Source organism: Ostrinia nubilalis, chromosome 14 (assembly GCF_963855985.1).
Source record: "Ostrinia nubilalis chromosome 14, ilOstNubi1.1, whole genome shotgun sequence".
NCBI lineage: Eukaryota > Metazoa > Arthropoda > Insecta > Lepidoptera > Crambidae > Ostrinia > Ostrinia nubilalis.
In genome coordinates, this window is record NC_087101.1 from 10197028 (window position 1) to 10220558 (window position 23531).

The 23531-nt window shown below is 34.6% G+C and overlaps 3 protein-coding genes across 3 annotated transcripts in view; 2 read left to right on the forward strand and 1 right to left on the reverse strand.

Annotated features, from left to right (window-relative positions):
• LOC135078325 (pecanex-like protein 1) overlaps positions 1–4170 on the reverse strand; it is a 64223-nt gene extending 60053 nt beyond the window's left edge. The window contains exons 1-3 of the mRNA XM_063972924.1: positions 3684–4170; positions 847–1013; positions 46–161 (exon numbers count right to left, since the gene is read on the reverse strand). Of these exons, the coding sequence (XP_063828994.1) occupies positions 46–161; positions 847–1013; positions 3684–3836 (436 nt within the window). The 5' untranslated portion in view covers positions 3837–4170. The remainder of the gene's footprint in view (positions 1–45; positions 162–846; positions 1014–3683) is intronic.
• A 163-nt stretch (positions 4171–4333) lies between these two features.
• Positions 4334–11295, forward strand: LOC135078125 (mitochondrial 2-oxodicarboxylate carrier). The gene is made up of 4 exons (XM_063972707.1): positions 4334–4774; positions 8493–8765; positions 9775–9956; positions 10665–11295. Exons 1-4 carry the CDS (start codon positions 4433–4435, stop codon positions 10786–10788), a joined length of 921 nt encoding a protein of 306 aa, XP_063828777.1. The 5' UTR covers positions 4334–4432; the 3' UTR covers positions 10789–11295.
• Positions 11296–13703: 2408 nt separating this feature from the next.
• On the forward strand, positions 13704–22290 carry LOC135078126 (uncharacterized). Its single transcript, XM_063972708.1, has 3 exons — positions 13704–13845; positions 20570–21066; positions 21176–22290. The coding sequence occupies exons 2-3, from the start codon at positions 20792–20794 to the stop codon at positions 22008–22010; spliced, it is 1110 nt and encodes a 369-aa protein (XP_063828778.1). The 5' UTR covers positions 13704–13845; positions 20570–20791; the 3' UTR covers positions 22011–22290.
• The last annotated feature ends 1241 nt before the right edge of the window (positions 22291–23531 follow it).

Consider the following 23531-nt stretch of genomic DNA (forward strand, 5'->3'; position numbering starts at 1 on the left):
AACGAACGAACGCACAGATATAGTAAATAAATAATATAGCAATACCTATCGTACTATTATTTGGCTTGTGGTACTCCAGAGACGTGACCGACTCGTTGTCGCTGCCCGCGGCGGCTGCGCCTCCGAGCCTCAGCATCTGCATCTCCATGCCTTCTTCAGGTCTGGGAAGACGGAAGGAAATAGTTTAATATTCTGTGGAGTTTTCATTACACAAGTTGTAATGGCAAAGGATGTTCAATCGTATTTAAATGTAGAGAAAATTTCAGGCGATATGATCACTTCTTAGATCATATTCTGATAGTTCCGTTAACCCCTCGTATATTATACGTGTTACGAGTTCACCACAATACGACTATTGTGGATACGACTCGACAGTCGAGCGACGGCGGGATTTGAGCCCGCGTTCTTCAGATATCAAGTCGGCCAGTCCGACCCCTTCACCGTTCGGCTATGGTGGCTTCATCTATCTATCATAATTTTTATTGTAGTTGGATAAAAGTGCTTTGAAGAGTTACTTAGGCTTGATTTCCTCTTAGGCTGACGTCGATGACCGACGTCAGCAGCGCGTACGAACAATGAACATACACTATAGTTCTATGAAGCACCGCACTGCAACGCTTTCGTCAACGGTAGATTACATAGAACTATTGTATCAAGCCTTACACCCGTATTCACAAACGATGCTTGCTTAAGTGATGCAGCAAATCGAATACACAGCGTTGAATAGAGCTCTGTGATTGGTTTGCGTGTCACCCTGTGCGTCCACGCGCACTGTGAGACCTCATAGTAATGTTTATGAATATGGGCGTTAGTCTATCTATATTATAAGTAAGTAGTTCAACTCACACTGTATTGTTGTTGGACGTAGATGCGTCTCCGCTGGGCTGGATGACGATGCACTCGCTAGTGTCGTACATATGGTGCAACCCGTGGTTCAGGAGCTTCAGACACGTGAACAGCACCGCCACCAGCGCACAGTAGATTATCCAACCTAGACTCGCTGGAGGGAAGTACTGGAAGAAACAAATTATTACTATAATAACTTTATATTTCACAGTTTTAATTTAATTCATTCGCTTTGTTCCCCAGCGTTGTGGGAAGAAGCAACAAATAATTAATTCTAATAAGAAATATTTTTCTCTGTACTTGTTATGTTGTGTGAATCATAACAAGTTGGATTTTATGTATTTATCCTGTAAATAGAGATATTTTAGAGTTCCTCATATTATAATTACTATTGTTATTTATTTTAATAGCTGACAGCGACAGCAGCAGAGTTAATTGCTGTGCTGCTTGACAGCAGAAATTTATTCTGATTTAAAGAGCTGGCAGAATTTATTTTAATTATTTTTTTTTATTATCATTTTAAAAAATAAAGAAAGTCTAGACAAAAAGAGGTTTCTAACACTACAATTCATTCATTTGAAATCATTTTTTTTAGTTTACAGAAACCTTTTCATATAAAAAGTCTTGGAATAAAGAATTAAGCATCATACAGGAAATAGCATTTCATTTACAAACTCAAAATAATGTTGTCATAATTTTATTTTAAGATAAGTAAATGAACCATGCTTCATTTTTAGTAAACAATACATTATTAAGTTCAATGTACAGACAACATCTGGCTATACATTTTGTTGCAAAATCAACTCTATGTCAACCAGATAAGATACCACATTGTTTAGTACATTGTGCCATTGTCTTTCTAGATTGTACAATCTAATCTCACAAAAAAAAAACAATCATACTAGAAACACAAATCAGCATACAATTATCTTTAATAGATCAGAATGAAAACAGCCTTCATAAATAAAGGCAAAGAGATTTTATGAATGTCATACATTTAGTAGGCCATCGAACTCATTCAAAATAATGTGGCAATGCTATTTTTGACAAAAAATGTTCTGACCTCAAAGCAAAGAAAGGAATGTTTACTAAATATTGCTTATTTTGAAGAAATCGTAAACTGTGTTAAAGGTTTAATGATGATTTAATGCTTTGTTTACCATAAGATGGTATTAGGATTAATGGCCACTAAACGACATAATTTTCTCATGGAAATTGGTCTGTTTGTATAGGTCTGGATATTTTCTAGGTGATAATAAAATTAAAAAATGCATTTATGTTGTTTCATGCATCTATTGACTGTTACCCAAGTACAAGTATTGTGTAGTTAAGAACTACATAGATGGTATTGTCTAAAAATCCAAGCATATTTATTAACCTTTAGCTACTGAGGTGGATTTAATTTCACGTAAACACTGACGTGGGGGCCTGAGAGGCCCGTACATATGTGTGCTTATATTGAAAAATATATAATCTTTTTAGGGGTTTATGTTTAATAATTATTAATAGTGGTTATATTTAAATACAATAAAACTATTTTTATGTAAATTATTTGTTAATAAGTACGTATTATTTCAATATTTAGAAAACATGTAGCATTTTTGGCAAAAATCTCATGAAATCATGATTCACAAAGTTATCATGAAAAATATTCATAAATTCAACAAATCAACTTAGAATCCTAATTTTCAATAGTCTTTTTAGCTAATGATATATCAGTAATCCTAATATGAAATAGGGGGAAAAAAATTACACACATCAAATAGTGCGAATTAAACACAGTCTGGATAAACTTGCTTTGCTCAGTGAAGGAAGCCATACATGTTTTTAAAATGTAGATTTCATTTGAATCTTCAAAATACATGTATGGCACTTGGTTTCATCGTTTAAATCTTGATAAACAGGTACAGGCTTATCATTTCCTAGCATACGTGCCAAAAACTACTGTTCTTCTATTTTTCGTTAAATGCTGGTTATTTTTACTTCCGAGATACCGCTTTCTCTCGGACGACATACTGTGGGCTCCGTATTATAGATTTTTTAAAATTATTTCAAGAAAAGACGACAACTAAATGAAAACTATAAACAAAAAAAGTTACGCCAATACTGAGGTGGGGGCCTGAGAGGCCCACAAGAAACTTTAAAATTAATTTACCTACTGAAATTGAGCGTGCAATCACATGCACCGTTGTTGACAGCCTCGGCGCAATGAAACTCGAAGGTACTAAGAGATTCGGGTGTGTCGTGCACGTGGGAGAGGAGAAATTCAACAATTTGACTTTTGCAAGGCCTGAGAGGCCCCCACGTCAGTAGTTAAAGGTTAAGGCAGCAAAGGAGTTACTTACTAAAGATTAAAGTTAGGAGAATGCATTATTTATCATTTTCATATTATACATTTTATGAATTTAGTGAATTTGCTGCACGTAAATGTGTAATACAATACAACAAATAAACCTTTAATCTGCAAGTGGTAGTTGTGTAGACAACCAAAGTACTATTAAATAAAAAAACAACTATTCTACATTATTCATCAACAAGTATATTTGATCAGTAGTGTTTGCAAATCACTGTATGAAAATCATAGAAAAATGAGTTCATTACCAGTAATTTTGATAATGTCATCAAATTATTTAAACACATGTAAATAATCAAAATATGATTTTCAGATTTGATCTGCATGAAAATAGTGCAATCTGAGACATGTCACACTTTGATATCTATTTGGTGTCCACTGAATGAAACAATAACAACATGTAACATGTTGACCTGATTTTGCAAATTAGTACATAACCTAACATTGCTTGAGTTCTTTTACTTCGTACCCTCGGCCTACTTACCAGATATACTGAGAAAGGTAGACATAGCAGGAAGAGCCAAATATACAAGTGAACTGTGTTGCAAAACAAATTTTGATGCGGATCATAGAACCATCCTCCTGTCAGAGATGCCCAAACACCTTGGCGTAATATCTCTAATGTCTGCGAACCCATCTTATGCGCTATGTCCACATTTCCGCACTCAATTCACTGTCCACCCACTTAACACACTCAACAACACTCTGGTTATCATGATCTCATTACAACTAAGTCTGCAAACCCTTCGTCTTTCCTGCCATTTTGTATGACAAATACGTTGTGTAGGCAAAAACAGACTCTATAGGCATTGATTACTAATCGTTCACACTATCATAATACTAAGTTTAGACTTGTATGAACGTAAATGGTTATTTCTAAAAAAGCATTGGCTAAATAATGTTTCGTGAAACAGGAAAAAAGCAAAATTTAGCACTGCAACAACTTGCTTCCAATTCATTTGACAGCACTACACTGGGTTGCCAGAAATTATAAATAGTTGTTTTTAGTAGTTTTTGGCTAGAATATTATCGATTTCCTGGTTAGCTCAACGAGACACTATAGCTCAATTGAGCTCAATAAAATTGTGTGACATCATTAGTCCCAGAGATAAGAAACACAAACAAAAGTTTATTTTATTCGTGTCATTAACTTTGACAGCAGTAGACGTCTCAAAAAAGTGTTAAAAAGTTTTGAATTTTTTATAATTGAGAAAACTTGGACATTAAACTGAAATGGCTGATATTGAGAAACTATTAAAACAAGCAGCAATGCAAATTGGTGCGGGAGGAAGTGCAGGATTTATAGAAGTGTGTATAATGCATCCATTAGACCTTGTGAAGACCCGGCTACAACTCCAGGCAACAAAAACTTCGTCCAAACATTCCGATCCTCATTATTACACTGGAATCGTGGATTGTATGAAGAAAATGTACAAATACGAAGGTGTGACATCATTCTGGAAAGGAATTCTGCCTCCCATCCTCGCTGAGACACCAAAACGCGCTGTGAAATTCTTGACCTTCGAACAATATAAAAGGTTTTTTATGTTTGGCTCCAGTACACCAACTCCTTTAGTGAGATTTTTATTTTCGTTTATTTCGCTTTAAAATTTATTTTTACTTATTTATTTGTTTCACTACCTATTCATTACATTAATATCTTGATAAAATATGTACATGATTCAGTGCATGTGTCGCAGTCGTATTGTATAATCCGCCGTTTTACATTACCACTAGGCATTTTACATTACAGCTCTGTTTTGTAATACGGCGGTTCAACGTTTAGGCGGATTGAAAACGGCTGAATGAAAATCCGCCGGAATGTATTCGGCGCCAAACGTTCTTCAATACGGCTAGCCGCAATGTAAAACAGCGTGTCATTACCCGCCGCACTATGGAGCGAAATTGCGATTTATGGACATAGCGATTTTTTTCACAATTTCTATTTGAAAAAAATACCTATCGATAGGTTACGTTATTCTGATGAATAAATGCTGCACAAGTTTTTCTCTAAAACCAATAGTTTGACTGGAAAAAAATATTTTCCATTTTCGTTGTATGGAATGAAACATAAAGTGGTCGATTTCGACTAAGCCTTGACAGATCTTGCTTTGAAACTACTTGAGCCTTGTTCTATAGCTTGTTGACTGTAATCCTACGCTATCAGCGCGCATCCAAAGTTGCCCGTTCACAAGTTATGAGGTTCTGAAAAATTAAAAAAAAGTAAGTAAAAGTGACTTTTTTTTGGATATCTTTAAAGATTTAACAAAAATATAAAGATTTTATACGTTAATAATGTAAATTAACCTTAAATTACTGCTAAAAACACATTTTAATAAACTTAAAAGGAATTAAATCGCCGATTTTTTTTTCACAATTTCTGTTTAAAAAAAATACCTATCGATAGGGTATGTTATTCTGATGAATAAATATTACGAACGTTTTTCTCTAAAACCAATAGTTTGGCTGGAAAAAAATATTTTCCATTTTCGTTGTATGGAATGAAACATAAAGTGGTCGATTTCGACTAAGCCTTGACAGATTTTGCTTTGAAACTACTTAAGCCTTGTTTTATGGCTTGTTGACTATAATCCTGCACTAACAGCGCGCGCCCAAAGTTGCCTGTTCAGAAGTTATGAGGTTCCGAAAAATGAAAATTAAAGTAAGTAAAAGTGTCTTTTTTGGGTATAAATCATTAAAGATTAAACTAAAACATGAAAATTATATACTTTAATAATGTAATTAACCTTTCTCTTGTCGTTTTATCTAAAGAAAAGTCAATTTTACTTACTTTAATTTTCATTTTTTGGAACCTCATAACTTCTGAACGGGCAACTTTGGGCGCGCGCTGTTAGTGCAGGATTATAGTCAACAAGCCATAAAACAAGGCTCAAGTAGTTTCAAAGCAAAATCTGTCAAGGCTTAGTCGAAATCGACCACTTTATGTTTCATTCCATACAAGGAAAATGGAAAATATTTTTTTCCAGCCAAACTATTGGTTTTAGAGAAAAACGTTCGTAATATTTATTCATCAGAATAACATACCCTATCGATAGATATATTTTTTAAACAGAAATTGTGAAAAAAAAAATCGGTGATTTAATTCCTTTTAAGTTTATTAAAATGTGTTTTTAGCAGTAATTTAAGGTTAATTTACATTATTAACGTATAAAATCTTTATATTTTTGTTAAATCTTTAAAGATATCCAAAAAAAAGTCACTTTTACTTACTTTTTTTTAATTTTTCAGAACCTCATAACTTGTGAACGGGCAACTTTGGATGCGCGCTGATAGCGTAGGATTACAATCAACAAGCCATAGAACAAGGCTCAAGTAGTTTCAAAGCAAGATCTGTCAAGGCTTAGTCGAAATCGACCACTTTATGTTTCATTCCATACAACGAAAATGGAAAATATTTTTTTCCAGTCAAACTATTGGTTTTAGAGAAAAACTTGTGCAGCATTTATTCATCAGAATAACGTAACCTATCGATAGGTATTTTTTTCAAATAGAAATTGTGAAAAAAATCGCTATGTCCATAAATCGCAATTTCGCTCCATAGTGCGCCGCTTTGACAATTTTATTTTTAGTTCCCATTTTCAATACCGTGGCGCTGCCTGACATAACAATAACTACAATGGCATCGGATGCAGAAAATGTGTTGCTAAATTACGGAGTTATTTCTGAATCTAATGAAGAAAACGTTATAAATATGTGTCGACAGTGAGTTTAAGAACAAATTTTAACTTGCAATTGTAGAATTTCTATTCTTCATAATGTGGAACAGTCAAAAATCCGTGGACAAGGGACCGAGTTTTGGAGGTTATAGCCCACATCAAAACCGTTAAAGTGGCTATGGATTCTGGTGTTCGGCGGAATCCTATTCAACATTATTGGTGCAAAAAGTTTGATCTTAGGACAGTGGCCGGTGAAGATTTTGAGATATCTTTTTATTTAAAATGTTTGTACCTTGTGACTACTCATTATGTTTAAAAATTACGAAAGCCAAATATTTTATTATATTATTAACTTTCAAAAAAAGTTTATTTGTTTTGAGATGGCTGTCCCCTGTTATTTATAAATATACAAAAAAAATGACTGAAGCCAAATGTATAATTTAGTATTACTTACAGTAACGAAGATAATAATTCTTACTTAATTACTAAGGAAAATCGTGAGAAGAAATCTGTCTTATTAAAATTAATTTTCATTAAACATTGTTTTATTTTGCAAGTATGGTCACCCTACAATCTAAATAGTAGTACGATGTGGCTAAACGTTGGCCGCCGTATTGAAGAACGTATCGCAATGACAATCCGCCTAAACGTTGAACCGCCGTATTACAAAACAGAGCTGTAATGTAAAATGCCTAGTGGTAATGTAAAACGGCGGATTATACAATCCGACTGCGACACATGCATTGCATTGCATAGTCATTAACTGGGTAATTTAAGTCTATTTAATTATTAAAACGACAACCACGTTATTAGGTACTTAAGCACTTTATTGATAACGTCGCCTTGTCGGAATTTGATAGCTTTATAACATATTAAACTCTATTAAACTATAAAAAAATCAGTCAGATACCTACATCAATAGCAAGTAAGTTTAGCAAACTTCTCATTCAAACTGTGTTGGCTGTGTGACAAATTAAATGCTTTGTTTTCACAATAGTAACAAATTGGCTTATTTGCAAATCAGCAGACAGTATTACCAATTTGGCTTGAAATTCGTCACCTGTTCAAACCACAAAGTAAATAATTAGCGTAACAAGGCATTTTGCTGTATGTTATGGTTTTTTTTTAGCTATCATTTTTTTGTACTCATCACTACCACCGACTACCGAGATCCCGCCGTAAAGGACGTAGCCTGCCTACCTACTCGTTTATGGTAGCTTGATGCGATTAATATATTTTATTACCTAAAACAATTTTTTTCTGTTTACATTAAAGCCCATTTAATATGGAATTAAGTATGTAGTTGTTTCCAATGATACTTAGTTAATTAGGATTAACATACCTAATGATAATATCCATGCTTTCACTTTCCACGCAACTTATTTATTAGCAAATGATGGTGCATAGAATATTGATGAGTTTTCGGTTCTAAATCGTTCTCGTCACTTGAATTATGTAAACTCATTAAAAACTAATTCATAGTAAGTAATAATGTTGTCAGAAAATCGAAAGGTGGCTTTATCTTTGTTTTACTAATTTAAAAAAAAAAAAAATTATACCGCTAGCACAAACTACAAAGCAAATAGTTTTTAAAGGTGCTTAATGTTGAATTTCAGACGTTTGCTCTAGCTGGCCTGGGAGCAGGAATCACTGAAGCCATTTTGGTAAACCCTTTTGAGGTGGTCAAGGTTACTTTACAGTCTAACAGGGCCTTAGCCACCGAAATACCAAGCACTTGGTCTGTTACGAGACAAATAGTCCGAGAAAATGGTCTCGGATTCAGAGGGCTAAACAAGGGACTTACGGCTACAATCGCAAGAAATGGAGTTTTCAACATGGTGTACTTCGGATTTTATCATAGCGTCAAAGGATACATTCCAGAAAATCAAGTAAGTAATCATCAACATTCAGTGTTCAACCTTTATTTTGAGCTCTGAAGAAGAGTAATAGCTTTTGTAATACCGTTTAGTAAATAAATTTTACGTAACAACTTTATTTATCGCGCTTCTCTCGAGAATAGTGTTTATTCCCGAGATAAGATAAGTGCATGAAAAATTGTGATACCTACCATTCCAAAATAATAATATTTAGAAACAGAATTACAATAACTGATGCAGTTTCTATTAAAAAATCTTAAAAATAAATTAAAAATTTCGTAAAACCATAAAGATACATTTTTGTGAAACTAATAATGTCTTGGCTAGAATAATTTTGTATAACTTATCTATTTTATCTGAGTAGAGACAGCCCAATTCAAATCAAATAAACATAAATATAATTTTAACAAGCATTTGTTATCTTATTTGCTAGAGATAGTTTGTGTAACTAACAGTTTTATCATGTGACTAGCTGTGCCCGTGGCTTCGTACGCGTGAAAACCCGTTTTTGCAACATTTTTCATTGTTGCTCTGCGTCTATTACTCATAGCGTGATGGTATATAGCCTATTATAGCCTTCCGCGCTAAATGGGCTTTCTAACACCGAAAGAATTTTTCAAATCGAACCAGTAGTTCCTGAGATTAGCGCGTTCAAATAAACAAACAAACAAACTCTTCAGCTTTATAATATTAGTATAGATTATAATCATACTTCTCTTAGTTTTATAGCATTTAGTAGCTGCTAGCTTCTTGTCTAATAAAAAATAAACTAGGCTTTTCCCACGGCGTAGTCAAGCGATCCGCGCATACTTAGGTATTTTGTTGGCACAGAAAGACAATTTCAAGTAACCAACTTCGCTGAGTAAATCGAGATATGAATTTGAACAAACTAACGTGCTTTATTTTGTGTGCTCTACTCTACTGGCATCGAGTTTTCGAACAAGATCAAACCTTTCATGTTTTGTGTGTGCACTTCTGTAACTTTTCTTTCTAAAAATCAGTTCTTTTGCTTTTATTACAGGATCCACTTCTAGAGTTTGGCCGAAAGGTAGCAATTGGTTTCACATCAGGAGTTCTTGGTTCCTGTGTAAACATACCATTTGATGTGGCAAAAAGTCGTATACAAGGACCACAGCCGACTCCGGGTGTCGTTAAATATTCTTCCACGACGGGGGCAATCATTTTAGTTTACAGAGAAGAAGGGTAAGTTATACGAAATACGAGTAGCTTCTTTTTATGACTCTTTAAAACCAGAGCGTTTCTATTTAATTTTATTTATCGAATTTACTCTCGAACAATAACATTATTTCATAGTAACAGTTTTTTACTACTTGTATTGTCACGTTTACTGACGTGTGTAATTAAAAACAACTTTATTTAGTTCTTTGAAATCACATCACACAGAAAATAATATAGCATAGATACAGTATCGTTTAGCCTACCTAAACTTTTGGCTAGCTGCCAATTCAATGTTACCGGACTTTGCGTCCGTCCGACGTGTATTTTAAACAAGAATTTGGTACACTGTCATTATTTACAAATGTACATCAATTTGTATATTCCATGCCCCAAATGCACTTCTCAAATAGATGCGACAAAGTTGTGCATACCTACTTAATTGATAATGATAAAGATTAACATTTATAACTATACGCTACGTCGTATCTCGTAATGAATAATATAATTTTTGTTTTTGGTGAACTCTTTATTTTCTCTACTCTTTATTACAATAATCATTGATAATTATTATCAATAAAAAGTGTTTGATTGCAATTAAAATAATTTTATCTCACAATAATTGAGCGTTAGCCAAGGAAAATTTTAATTTGCGTGAATCAAAGTAATTTGTTGAGTTTTATTGGATTTACCACCAAACCACGTATCTAATAGGTATACTATTTTTGTTTTCAGTTTTCGTGCTCTTTACAAAGGTCTGTTGCCAAAAGTTCTCCGGCTGGGCCCTAGTGGAGCTATTATGTTAGTTGTATACGATTATGTATACCACTTTTTAGAAAATAAGTTTCAGACTAAATAAATAAGTAATATTAGTCAGTGCACAATCAATGACTGATTAAAGAATTTACAACGTAGTTCTATTTTTTAAAATTCGTTATTTTTTGTTTGACATTTATCATGCATTTTTAATGTAGGTAGTATTAAAACTATTATGAGGACATCTCATGTACTTCACCTACCTAACTTTTAAGTGAAACAAATTCACACCATTTAAAAAAATAATGTTGAATGGAAAAAATATTCTATTGATTAGAGTTATTAACACTTGTTTTTAGAATAAGTACCTACCTATTTCAATTTTAATTTCATACGCTGATCTAGTGATCTTGAGGAAGTATTTTTTATCAACCTTTTACAAGCAATACAATATTATTGAAACGGATTTAAAATCCTCAATATCTCTGTGATAATTATAAAATAGTAGTATAGAATATTATGCCAAATAAAAAATTGTATCAATAAATAGTTAATTGACCAAATTGTAAAGTATAGAAATGTTATAGGAAAATATATTTTTGAACCTATACTCGTTTTAATGTGTTTTATTGAAATTTTGAGTTTCAAACGGTGATTTTATTAGCATTACCTATCTCCAATGCGATTCATAAAAGTTATAAAGCTGAAAGGTATTCTTTTACTCTTCTGCCAAGTGGCAAAACGTGGCAGTTGTAATTTCGCAATGCCTTCAGTTCGAAGTAATTACTTTAAAAAAAGTCTAAGGGGGCTGTGTGTGTCTATTTGAAACTATGTTCTTATAGGAATGCGACAGGTCAGCTACTTTGGCCTTGTAAATAGAATTATGTTTATTTTTACATTATTTTACGTTACGTATTAATAATTTGCGTAATTTAAAAATAATTAATTTCATTATAAATATTCATACATTAATAACTTTTCAAGAACGAGCTTGAATTTTTATGTGTTGTTCTTCACGTGTAATAAATATTTCACATTATTTAAAACTTCTTTCAACCTTAAATTGATTGATAAAATTTAAGGAAAAAATATTCAGACAACTCACAGTAACGCGACGACTATATAAACAATTTTAGAAAAAATAATACAGTGTGAGTCACGTTAAAGTGTACATATGAAAATAGATGAAATTAGACCTATTTTTATCGACAAAAAAGAGTTCAAAAAATTTTTGAGTTTTTTTTTTAAATTTTTATAGAATTTTTTTTCTTCCTATTACTTATTGTAAAGAAAACGTAATAACTTTTAAACTAAGCGGTATATCCTAATAAAATAAAAACAGTAATAATGCTAAATAACAGGCGATACTAAAAAAATACATAAAATACACAAAAAAGGCCAACAAATAATAAAAAATGATACTTTTTGAAAAAAAAAAACTGCTTTTAAATTCGTGTTTTTTTGGTTATTTGATAAATTTCTCCAAAAAATGCCCCTATAACCGGTGATTTTTATTACTTTGTATTATTTTCTATCGTATTACCTTCGTAAAACCAAAAATCACATGTCTCTATCCCTATCACAACATTTGCTATGATCGTTTGAACAAAGGCCTGCCACAACATTATTCTCCGCTGCAGGTAGAGAAAATTTTAATTTTAACTAAAATGCTTCTTTTACTTCGAAATCTTTTGTTTTTATTTGAAATCTAACTTGTCTTTATCAAAATTACAAATCTAGAGCCATTTTCAGTTTCGTTGTTAACGAAGCGTTGAATGGCGCGCCCGGAGAGGCTTAGTTCAAACGATCATTGCAAACGTTGTGACATGGATAGAGACATGCGATTTTTGGTTTTACGGAGGTAATACGATAGAGAATAATACAAAGTAATAAAAACCACCGGTTATAGGGGCATTTTTTGGAGAAATTTATCAAATAACCAAAAAAAACACGAATTTAAAAGCAGATTTTTTTCAAAAAGTATCATTTTTATTATTTGTTGGCCTTTTTTGTGTATTTTATGTATTTTTTTTAGTATCACCTGTTATTTAGCATTATTACTGTTTTTATTTTATTAGGATATACCTCTTAGTTTAAAAGTTATTACGTTTTCTTTACAATAAGTAATTGGAAGAAAAAAAATTCTATAAAAAATTAAAAAAAAATCTCAAAAAATTTTTGACCTCTTTTTTGTCGATAAAAATAGGTCTAGTTTCATCTATTTTCATATGTACACTTTAACGTGACTCACACTGTATAATCTTATTTTAACGTGCGTCAGTAGTTTTTGTAAACTAGAACTTGCAACATTTTTGAGCTCAAATGTCTGGCCAATTAGTGGAAAGCCAAAGCCTAATAGCTGTTTGTGTCAAAAAAAAAAAAAGAGTAGTGTTGTATCAATAACATACATACTTTTTATCGATTGGTAACTGAATAGAAAGGAATAATATCGCACCTACCTACGGTGCAATAACGTCACTTATGCAATTTTTTCAAAACTTAACTTATTTAAAATACCAAGTAAAGAGGTAGATTGGAGTATTTTCTCATAATCAGTTAAGTTTTGAAAAAAATTGCATAAGTGACGTTATTGCACCGTAAGGTGCGATATTTAGAAACCAAATTATCTTCTTTAATTTTTTTAGCAAAGCTTAATTTTATTAAAATAGTAGCGCATAAGTTACATTGGGTGGAGTAATCATACCATCATGTTTTGATAAGTGGAATAACCCTGTCTCTTGTGGACAAGTGGCAATTTTTGATCGCTCGGAAAATCCTTTCACGGAGCGAAGTATTCTCATACAAAAAATGCCACAGCAAGACCTTTCAAAACTACAACAGTCACGTGTTGCGTGCGACTTCTTGCAACTTGTCTAGGTGGATGAGACGAGACTGGTCTGCTGCGCCTCCTCTGTGGCAGATTTCGATAGTGGCACTATCTTATCGAATCAATACATCACTATCACTGAATGTTGTCTGACGTGACGTGAGACGTGAGTGACTGCTGTCAGTCATTCATTCATGTTTATTTTATTAATGTGCCGAGGTTGTATCTCGTTTTATTTGTATTGGTATTGTTTTCCCTGAATCAAGTTGGAACTGTGGCATTATTAATTGTTTACAAAAAGTTACAATTCAAATTAAATTATCTTTACTAAAGGTATGTAACTACTTGCCTCTATAGTGTAACCTTAGATTAATAAATTTATTAATCTAAGAGTGTAACAAACTTTCATCATTTACATTGTAAAATAAAGTTTTGACTAGGATAGATGTTTCATTAGAATCATTCAAGTTTGTTTGTTTTTCTGAAACTAGGTGTGTAATCTTTTGTGTGCCTAATTCAATGTTTTATTAAAAGTGTGGTTCTAAATTATTCTTATTGGAAATTAAATAACAGAACTGACTTTTCAAAGTTGTGACAAAAACTTAACTACAACTATAATGATATAGGGTCATTTCGCCTGTTCGCGTCCATTTAGTGCAGTTGGCAAGTTTGACGGCGATAATAAAAATGCCCCAGTACTCATTTCTATGACAAATTTGTGTAATGTATTCATTATATATTCTATTTTAAGATTAACTTTCAGTTGTATTAGAAACATCTTGCGTTTTCTTTTAAAATAGATAAACTTCAGAATTAGGCGTTATACCCAGTTTGCGTCCACAAAGTCCAAATTGCGTCCACCCGTGGACCATTTAGCGTCCAGCAGCTTAGAAAAGGAATATAGGGGTGATATTTTTAAGAATTATTAAAGAAAGATTGTATTTGAACAATTTCTTTATTTAACAATAAACTTAATTATTAAAAATCAACATTATCATCATTTAAAACTCACTTTAAAAAATAAAAATAATTCTTCTCAACATCGGTTTAAGTAAAAAATTCTTTATTATTCGGCATGTGACGATGCACAGCATCTGGTGAGAGATGCGTCTACTTCCGGTGTAGTTTTTTACCATTTTATACCTTAAATGACGTCATTTCCGCAATTATTTAATAGGAATTGATTTGACTTACTTCCGTTTGCCGCCATTTTAGTCACCTGGGGGCGAGCTTGCTCGGAGTTCTTCATAGCGTCTTTAACTTCCAAACTAGCAACATCGTAAGCAGAAACTCTGCTCAGATTTTTACTGAAATAATTTATTTCTCAACGTTCTTATACTAAGTTTAAAATTAAAAAGTGCAATTGACCGCGCGTGTGTGACCGCGAACGACATGTACGTGATGGTGGTTGGCGCCAAAGGGGACGAGTGTCTTCCGGACGACGAGCAGGTGGACCCAGAGCGTCGGATACCGGAGAAACTCGGACCCCGGCGAGATTCAAAACGGATGAAACGAGGTACGTGGGATTCTGATAGCTTTAACACTCTTTTCGATCAAATGAGCATTCTCGCGAATCTCTATATTGTATAAATAGATTGAATAACGTACCCACAACCATCTTATACAATTTTAACGGCGGCCCCGTCAGCCCCAATCGCAAACATTACCAATCAAAATACGTTGTTAGCATCACCACAATCGAACGATAACTCTTTCTGGTACGAGTTTCTTAATAAATACCCATTTAAAAAGGCTCATTGTGCTCATAAAATAAAGCACCTACAAATGCTTTACCACATCAACAAAGCACTTTAAACTACAACTATTAGTAGACTGGGTGGCCACCCCCAACACTGAGCCAGCTTACAGCTTGAATTATTAAATTCTAATGTTTTTTGCAAATCAAGAAGCTTAATAAGTATGACAAAATGTGCTAAGTACATCGAACATGTATACTTCTATTTTGCAACAACATATAAATTGTAATGTGACATGCAATAAACGTTTTTGAATTTGAATTTGAACATGTCACGAGCGTATCCTGGCTAAAATTCCTAATAAGCATTGTGCGAGGAGCACCCTCCCAGTGCTGGATTTTTGTTCGGAAAAATCACCCTGTGCTCGTACTGGTGATATCTAAAAAATAATCCGACCTTGGTTCTCTAGCCGGTCACTTCAAGCAAAATCAAAACATAACAATATCTTTATTTGCTTAGACTGATTAAATTAGTTCTTACAAATCGTCAAATACTAATAAGTAACCTTTACCTACACATCTTATTATCTTTAAAGCAAATACATAAGCCTCAAAATAACTCCCTTTGATTTAGAACAAAAAGCCAAGGATTCCAAATCAGTCCCTCCAAGCCGATGCTTGCCCCTGCAACGCCGTGCTTTATTCAGCGTCTTAACACTCTTGACTGTCTAGCGCTGACCAAATAAGAATAGCAAAGTCAAGTGACTTTCCACTCAGCAAATTCTACGGAGGCTGCCTTTGAGCGTATCTTAGGCAGTGGTAGGCGTCATCAGACTGCGGAGGTCAACCTGTTACCTGACAATGGTTCCAGGGATGCGTCTGCTATTCACCTCCAAGCCGGTGCTTGCCCCTGCACCTGCAACGCCGTGCTTTATTCAGCGTCTCAACACTCTTGACTGTCTAGCGCTGACCAAATAAGAATAGCAAAGTCAAGTGACTTTCCACTCAGCAAATTCTACGGAGGCTGCCTTTGAGCGTATCTTAGGCAGTGGCAGGCGTCATCAGACTGCGGAGGTCAACCTGTTACCTGACAATGGTTCCAGGGATGCGTCTGCCATTCACCTCCAAGCCGGTGCTTGTCCCTTCAACGCCGTGCTTTATTCAGCGTTTTAACACTCTTGACTGTCTAACGCTGACCAAATAAACCGAAATCCTGTTAAAACAGGTGCTGAAATTACCAGATAAGGCACCGCTCAGCATGAGCCTGCTCCTCACAATATTCCTTCGCAAGAAGGACAGACCAAACAACCTATTCTATTAAACGTCCTAATCATTTTTAATCATTAGATACAATTATGTAAGTATTGATCCGATCTGAAGTAGTTGAATGCTAAATTCTAAATCTGGATGCAGATACCGATCACAGAGACACCGCCGGCCTCTCCGCATGTCTTGTCAAGGTACCCTAAAATTATCAATCTCTCGTTCTCTACTGCATACCGAAAAACATTAATACAATCACAAACTACTTACTAAACCTCGTCACCTTTGACAAACCAGGCGAGACAGCAACTACTGGAACGGAAGGTTAGTGTGTAACATTTTATCTTCTGGAACACTTTAAACCTTGTCAATTACGTGAACTCAGGTTCAACAAGTCGTCATCTCTAAGGATTTTGTCGGTAAATACGAAATCTATACGACTCAACAAGTGCCTATAATGGTAAGCTTGATCTCCAGTGAGGGCTCATCACAACTCGACCCCACACAACCGATCCAATACACAAGACTCCAGCTCAACATCTCTTAACAACCATCTGGATGTCTACAAAATATCAGAAATCATAATCAGCGATGGGGGATTTCTCATTCTTTCATTCATTTCATGTGCGTTCACTAATTTTGCTATCGGACAATCAAAGCATAGCTTATACTCGAAACTAAGGGAGGAAGGGGCACATTCAGAGCCTCTATTGGAACTGTCTCTCTAACTTTTCAACTTGAAAAACATCACCTCCTTTCGGTTCAGTCGGGTAAAAATAGCTCTGACAGCGCAAAATATTATCTCCCAGGTCGATTCAATCAAATTTATCTGACGATCTAGGTCGATTTACGGGGAAAACAACCTACTTAGTGGCATCTCCTGGGTTCAAATCTAAAGGTAAATATTCCAAAAGTTCGGGAAACTGGATATCCAGAGACCCCACAGAGATTCACCAGCAGCCTTTGCAACGACTTCAACCAGGGTGGCTATGGTGGTAAACTAGGCTAAATCTTTGCTGTCCCGTTTCTCACCACAGCAAAAGGTACCTGCTTAGCACCTCGAAGTGACCTTTCTGGCTTTTCTTAGCAGGGCTCGAGGCCGACCCTCAAAATACAGAATCTCCACCATGTTCTTACCACATGGTGACCTCCACGTCAGGATCAGGTAACATGTAATTTTTTAGTATGTTGAGTTGGGGGTAATAAGGTATCGTTCCTAAAACATACCTGGCAAAAACCCACTTTAAAAACTTATAAAATAACCTGGCCTTGGTGGTTAAACTAATGGCCTAAGGAAAACAGTCGTAGCTATATACTTACCTCTTGAAGCTCGACAGCAAGATTTATTTGCTAGACTAAATCGTTTATCTACTCTTCTACTACCTTTATGCCCTGTGGGTCTAGACAAAATTCACTTTAAAATCGCAAACCAGTCGAAGGATGGACGATTAGCCTTCTTTTTTCTATATGAAGTTATAACGTACCTATCCAATTTTCGATTCGATCAAAAAGTGCTACTTGTCTAGGGGGGCTGGTATTACTAATCTAAAACTATATTAAAGATAACTTTAATTTTCTTACTAAGCATAAAAGCTTAACCAATTTCACTTCCCGATAAAGGCCTTAAACCCAACAGTAGGTATCTAAAATGTGACCTTTACGAGGCTTCTCGTAGACTAGCTTATGTATATTTTTCTCCTACCATCTACATCAGCTGCTGACATGACAAAACATAGTCTCACCTGAATAATTTCAAGATTAAGTTAATAAACCTTGACCTACGAGTAAGTTCGGCACCGTTACGGCAGCGACAAACAACTGGGAAAAATGACAGCAAATCCCAAAAAACAACATAGGTATGCCCTAGCTACGGTTGCGTAAGTTACTGGAATCAGGCGAGCAGAGGCGAACGGAATATAATAACACATTATTTATTTATTTTTCAACACCAAGTAATACTAGGAATCTACATGGATAAAAACAGTATAAAGGTTGTTGGATTTAAAACCTCTCCTGGCATTGTTGACTTCGTTGTGGCATCTTTAATTTGGGTTGATATTTAGCCATAGATTAAATTATTTGATGAGATATTGGTGTAGGCAGAACAATAATAGCAATATTATAAGGCAGACACTTTTATTAACTGATCTACGACCGATACACCAAATAACATATTATTTAATTAATAACTTTCAATCAACAGATCTAAAGCATGCATGTTGGATACTCTTCAATCACATCGTACGCCTGTATTATAAACTTATGTTGATGACTCGCATGAATCTTACTGCCATACGGGCAAATTATATCAATACACACTCAATCTGCATTTTAATGAGGAAAGAATTTCTGAATTCAGTTCAGTAGCTTCCCAGTTTATTCATTTCAAACATACAAAAGTACAAACCCTCCTACTTTGTGATATTAGTGCTGCTCTCACTGTGCATTTAGAACAAAACATGTTAATACCCTGAAATTAATCATGTTCTAATCTAGTTCTGTTACAGAAACTCGAAAACTTTCATCACATAGCGCCATTGGTAAGTAGTCACCAGGAGCTAATAAACAAGTCTCTCACCAGATGCTGTGCATCGTCACATGCCGAATAATAGTACAAGTTTTACAAAACAATAAAACTTGTATTATTGAGCAGAGACGATGCACAGCATCCCAAGAAGGCCTCCTGGTGAGCTCTCTATGAAGAACTCCGAGCAAGCTCGCCCCCAGGTGACTAAAATGGCGGCAAACGGAAGTAAGTCAAATCAATTCCTATTAAATAATTGCGGAAATGACGTCATTTAAGGTATAAAATGGTAAAAAACTACACCGGAAGTAGACGCATCTCTCACCAGATGCTGTGCATCGTCTCTGCTCAATAATACAAGTTTTATTGTTTTGTAAAACTTGTACTATTTCAGGCCAAACATTTTTTGACCTGGACGATCATCTTTGAAATTATTTTTAAACTCTCCGTCTCGAATTATTTTTTTAACAGTATCCAACAATTCTTGCTTTTTACTGGAAATCCACATTTAGACATGTTCAACTACTTTTGTATTATTGTTCCATTTTCTTCCCTAAACTTTGAATTTTTGACGAATTTCAATATCTAATTACTACATGACGTGACATATCATTGGAAAGAAGAGAAGCTAGAGATGTTTTTAAGATCATTGGCAATCCACTATCACCTTTAATTTTTTTTTAAATCGAATTCCAAGTTGAAATTTTTATCGTGGTTTGTACCTTTGTTAAACTTTCGCGGCTCGTAACTAGCTATCCAATCATTATCTGGATCTGAAATTGAATTTATTTGACTAAAGACATATTCGATATTAATATCAAATAACAAAAGCGGTTAAAAACACGCGAGAAAAAAAAATTAGGCAGTTTTTAGGTCAAATTTTGGAAAAAATTAAACAAAAACAAAAATATCAATTAAAATAAAAGTAGCTCACTTAGGGTCAGATGGGCGAACTTGTATTCTTAAAATGACCTTACCTATACACATTAATATTAAACAGTATGTTTAAAATTTTTTTTATAAGCAAGTATTTAACGAAAACAGTGGACGCAATTTGGTTTATTATTAATAGAGGATAGGTATAGTTTGCGTCCATTGTGGACGCAAAGTGGAAGTTTTGTAAAATCGATGTAGTAATTCGCGTCCACCTTATTTTATTCGTTAAATATAAAAAACATTACCAAATTCATAATAAACATTATACCTTTTTTCATCATTAAACTGTAGAAATAGCTATCTATCCTAAAATTCACATAAAACAATATAAAACTTACCATCAAACACGCCGCTGCACACTAATTTTTATCTAAACATGCAGCGCGTGTGAGCTTCCTTGTTGAACAGCCGAGACTAACTATTTTTCTAAACAGGAATGGTTGGACGCACAGGACTTTTGTCTATGTGTGCGTGCCTCTTATACATTGACGTATTAGCGGTAATGACTTTTCGTTTGATTGGTGTGTTAGTTGACTTGTTTTCGAGGATTTTTAAAAGGAGATCGGCAAAATGGACGCGAATTGGGCGATGGACGCGAACAGGCGAAATGACCCTACTACTATTCTTGTGCATTTCAGATTTCATCACTACAAAATGGAGCATATGCAGCAGCCACAGCAAACAATTCCTCATATTGTTCAGGTGTACCATCAGCCTGTATCCACCACCAAAATTCAGAATCCTCAAATAATACACATATCGCACCCATCTCTGCAGCCATCCCAAGGAAAGTGACTTACCAGCAGACTATCACATCGAAATCCTTACACATACCGGTTACTCATGTTCCGGAGATCCATATGTCACAAAACCATATCGTTATGTCATGTCAGCAAACGCACTTGCAAAATTTGCAGACGTTACAAGCACCGCAGGTCATACAAAACACAGATATGGGTCAACCTTTACATGTGATACTACCGCAAGTGCCGTCAATATTGAAGCAGCATTTGGTGTTGGGTGGAGTCCAACAGCCTTATTATGGACAGTATGAGAATTACCAAGAGGAACAGTGTGTTGTCACTAAGTTAGAACCAGATGTACATTTGCAAATGTTGCCACCAAAACCAGTGGAGTAAGTTCATTTGTATTTAAATTTTTAAGTTATATTTACAATGAGCTAAAGATATGACGTTTTGCATTTTATGCTAAAAATTATAACCCACATTTGTTATATTTTTCAGGTTTAAACCAGACAATAGAGTTGCTACAGAGACAGAGACTGCAAATCGTCCTAAAAGGATCAGAAATCCCAAACCCAATCCAGGTACATGGGCTTGTAATATACGAAAAGTGAAGCATCAAAGAGGCGAAGCATACGTCAGCAGAAGAGGAAAATATGTCCCAGAGAGAAGAGTCAAAAATACAAAGGACTGCCTCAAGTCATGCAAATACAAATGCAGTGAGAGAATCAGTGATATAGACCGAGAACACATATTCAAAGCATTCTACTCTTTAAATGCTAATGAAAAGAAACATTTTTTACTAAACACTACAGAAAGAAACTATATAAAACACAAATCGGATGATGAAAGTCACAGAAGAAAACATTCCTTTAAATATTTCTTCCTAGTTCGAGCAGTTAGACATACTGTATGTAAGAATTTCTATTTAGGTACACTAGCAATATCTCAGAAGCCTGTTTATAATGTGCATCTTGGCAAATCTGAGATGAATATACCCAAACCTGATGGTAGAGGCTTGTCCGAAGCCAGTGCTCATTCCTTGCCTTCTGAAGTTAAAGACAGAGTGAGAAAGCACATAATGTCTTTCAGTACAGAAAATTCGAAACCTGTCAAACAGTTTTCTAAAAGGAAACAATTTCTTGAGTCTAATTTAAGTATAAAGCAAATGTACACAATGTATTTTAATGATTGCAATAAGGATAATGTTGTGCCTGTAAAAGAGTCTATGTATAGAAAGATATTTAAGCAAGAATTTAATTTGCATTTTAGAAAAGTAAAGGCTGATCATCAAGTTTGTTGTAAGTGCAAAGGAGTAATTAAGAAAAAATGCTAAAATATTTATTTGAGAGATTTTATAAAATGGTCACTGGCCATTTAGCGTATTTTTTTGCCTTGATGCAATTCGGTAATGTTTATTTAACCACTAAAACTATGTGGCAAAATTTAAGTGTTTATTGCTTCAAGTTTTAGCCACCGCCACACTACACGCATGCACACACTTCTTCAATATTCCAAATAATCACTTTCTCATTATTGGGCTTACTACTTTATTTTAGCTCTGAAAACCTTACTTGATTTTAATAGTGTCAGATTTTTTTGAATACCCCTATTGTATTGTAGAGATGAAACGGATATCCGGTAACTATCCGGTAGGCCGGATATCCGGCCTAAATTTACTATCCGGCCGGATACCGGATAGTAGCTCACTATCCGGCCGGATACCGGATATTAAAAACAACGACGACAATTTCCTATAGTAAAATGAAATACATTAATCTTTGAGGTAAATACCAATAAAATGGCTTATAATAATGACGGCTTTTATTTAAAGTCCAAAAAGTTACAAAAAAGCCATATTAAGGCCTTTCAAAAAACTAATTTCTTTTTCTGGGCTATTCATTCTAATGACGAATACATAAATAAATAGTAAATATTTGATAGATGTCGAAATATTTCCAAATAAAATAGGTGATCTTTTTGATGGTCTGATTACATGCAGTTCAGTCAGATTACGCAGCAAGTAAACTAATTTACTTTTCGCTATACAATGGCACACTCACGATGGCAACCGAAATCGCCCGAATTGATCTGCCCCCTAGACAAGTGGCAAAATCTGACATTCTATTCGGACGGATAAGATTTTTGAAAAGTGTGACTTGCCTAGTCTACTAGACCCACTGATCGCGCTAAACTCGTCACGACATCAAACGAGACAATGGGTCAACTATCCGGCCGCCGGATATCCGGCTATCCGGCCTGGCAGCTCGCCGGATATCCGGTATCCGGTATCCGGCCAAACAACTATCCGTTTCATCTCTATTGTATTGTATTACGCAAAACAATACCTGAGCTTCTTTTTTCCGTGTTTCAAACGATATTGCTACTTCACTTACACATGACACTCGTGTATCCTCTGCCTTTGGCGCAAGTTGCCGTGGAGTTGAACTTGGACAATTTTCCGCATAGTGAACTTGCGCCATTTCGTTTATAACTTTGCTAGTCAACAAAAGGTCTTCAAAATGTAATGGGCAATACAACTGTCCAAAAATGAAGCACCTAAAATGATTATTATCACATACGAAGTGAATTGAATTGTTTATTTTTATACCAAACTTTGAATACGAATAAATAACGTACGCACACATTGAATGTTTTAATTAACAGTTTCGTGCAGTTGCTCTAATTAATGTTCCGATTTCCTGTTCATGATTAGTGTCGAGAAGGACTTACATAAGTTCCTGAAAGTTCAAAATTAACAAAGTTTCTTAAACTGTCTCTCGTAACTTGAGCTCGTATAAAATGACGGCTTGATGACGAAGAATTAAAAAAATCCAGATATTATGGTACTTCCCGA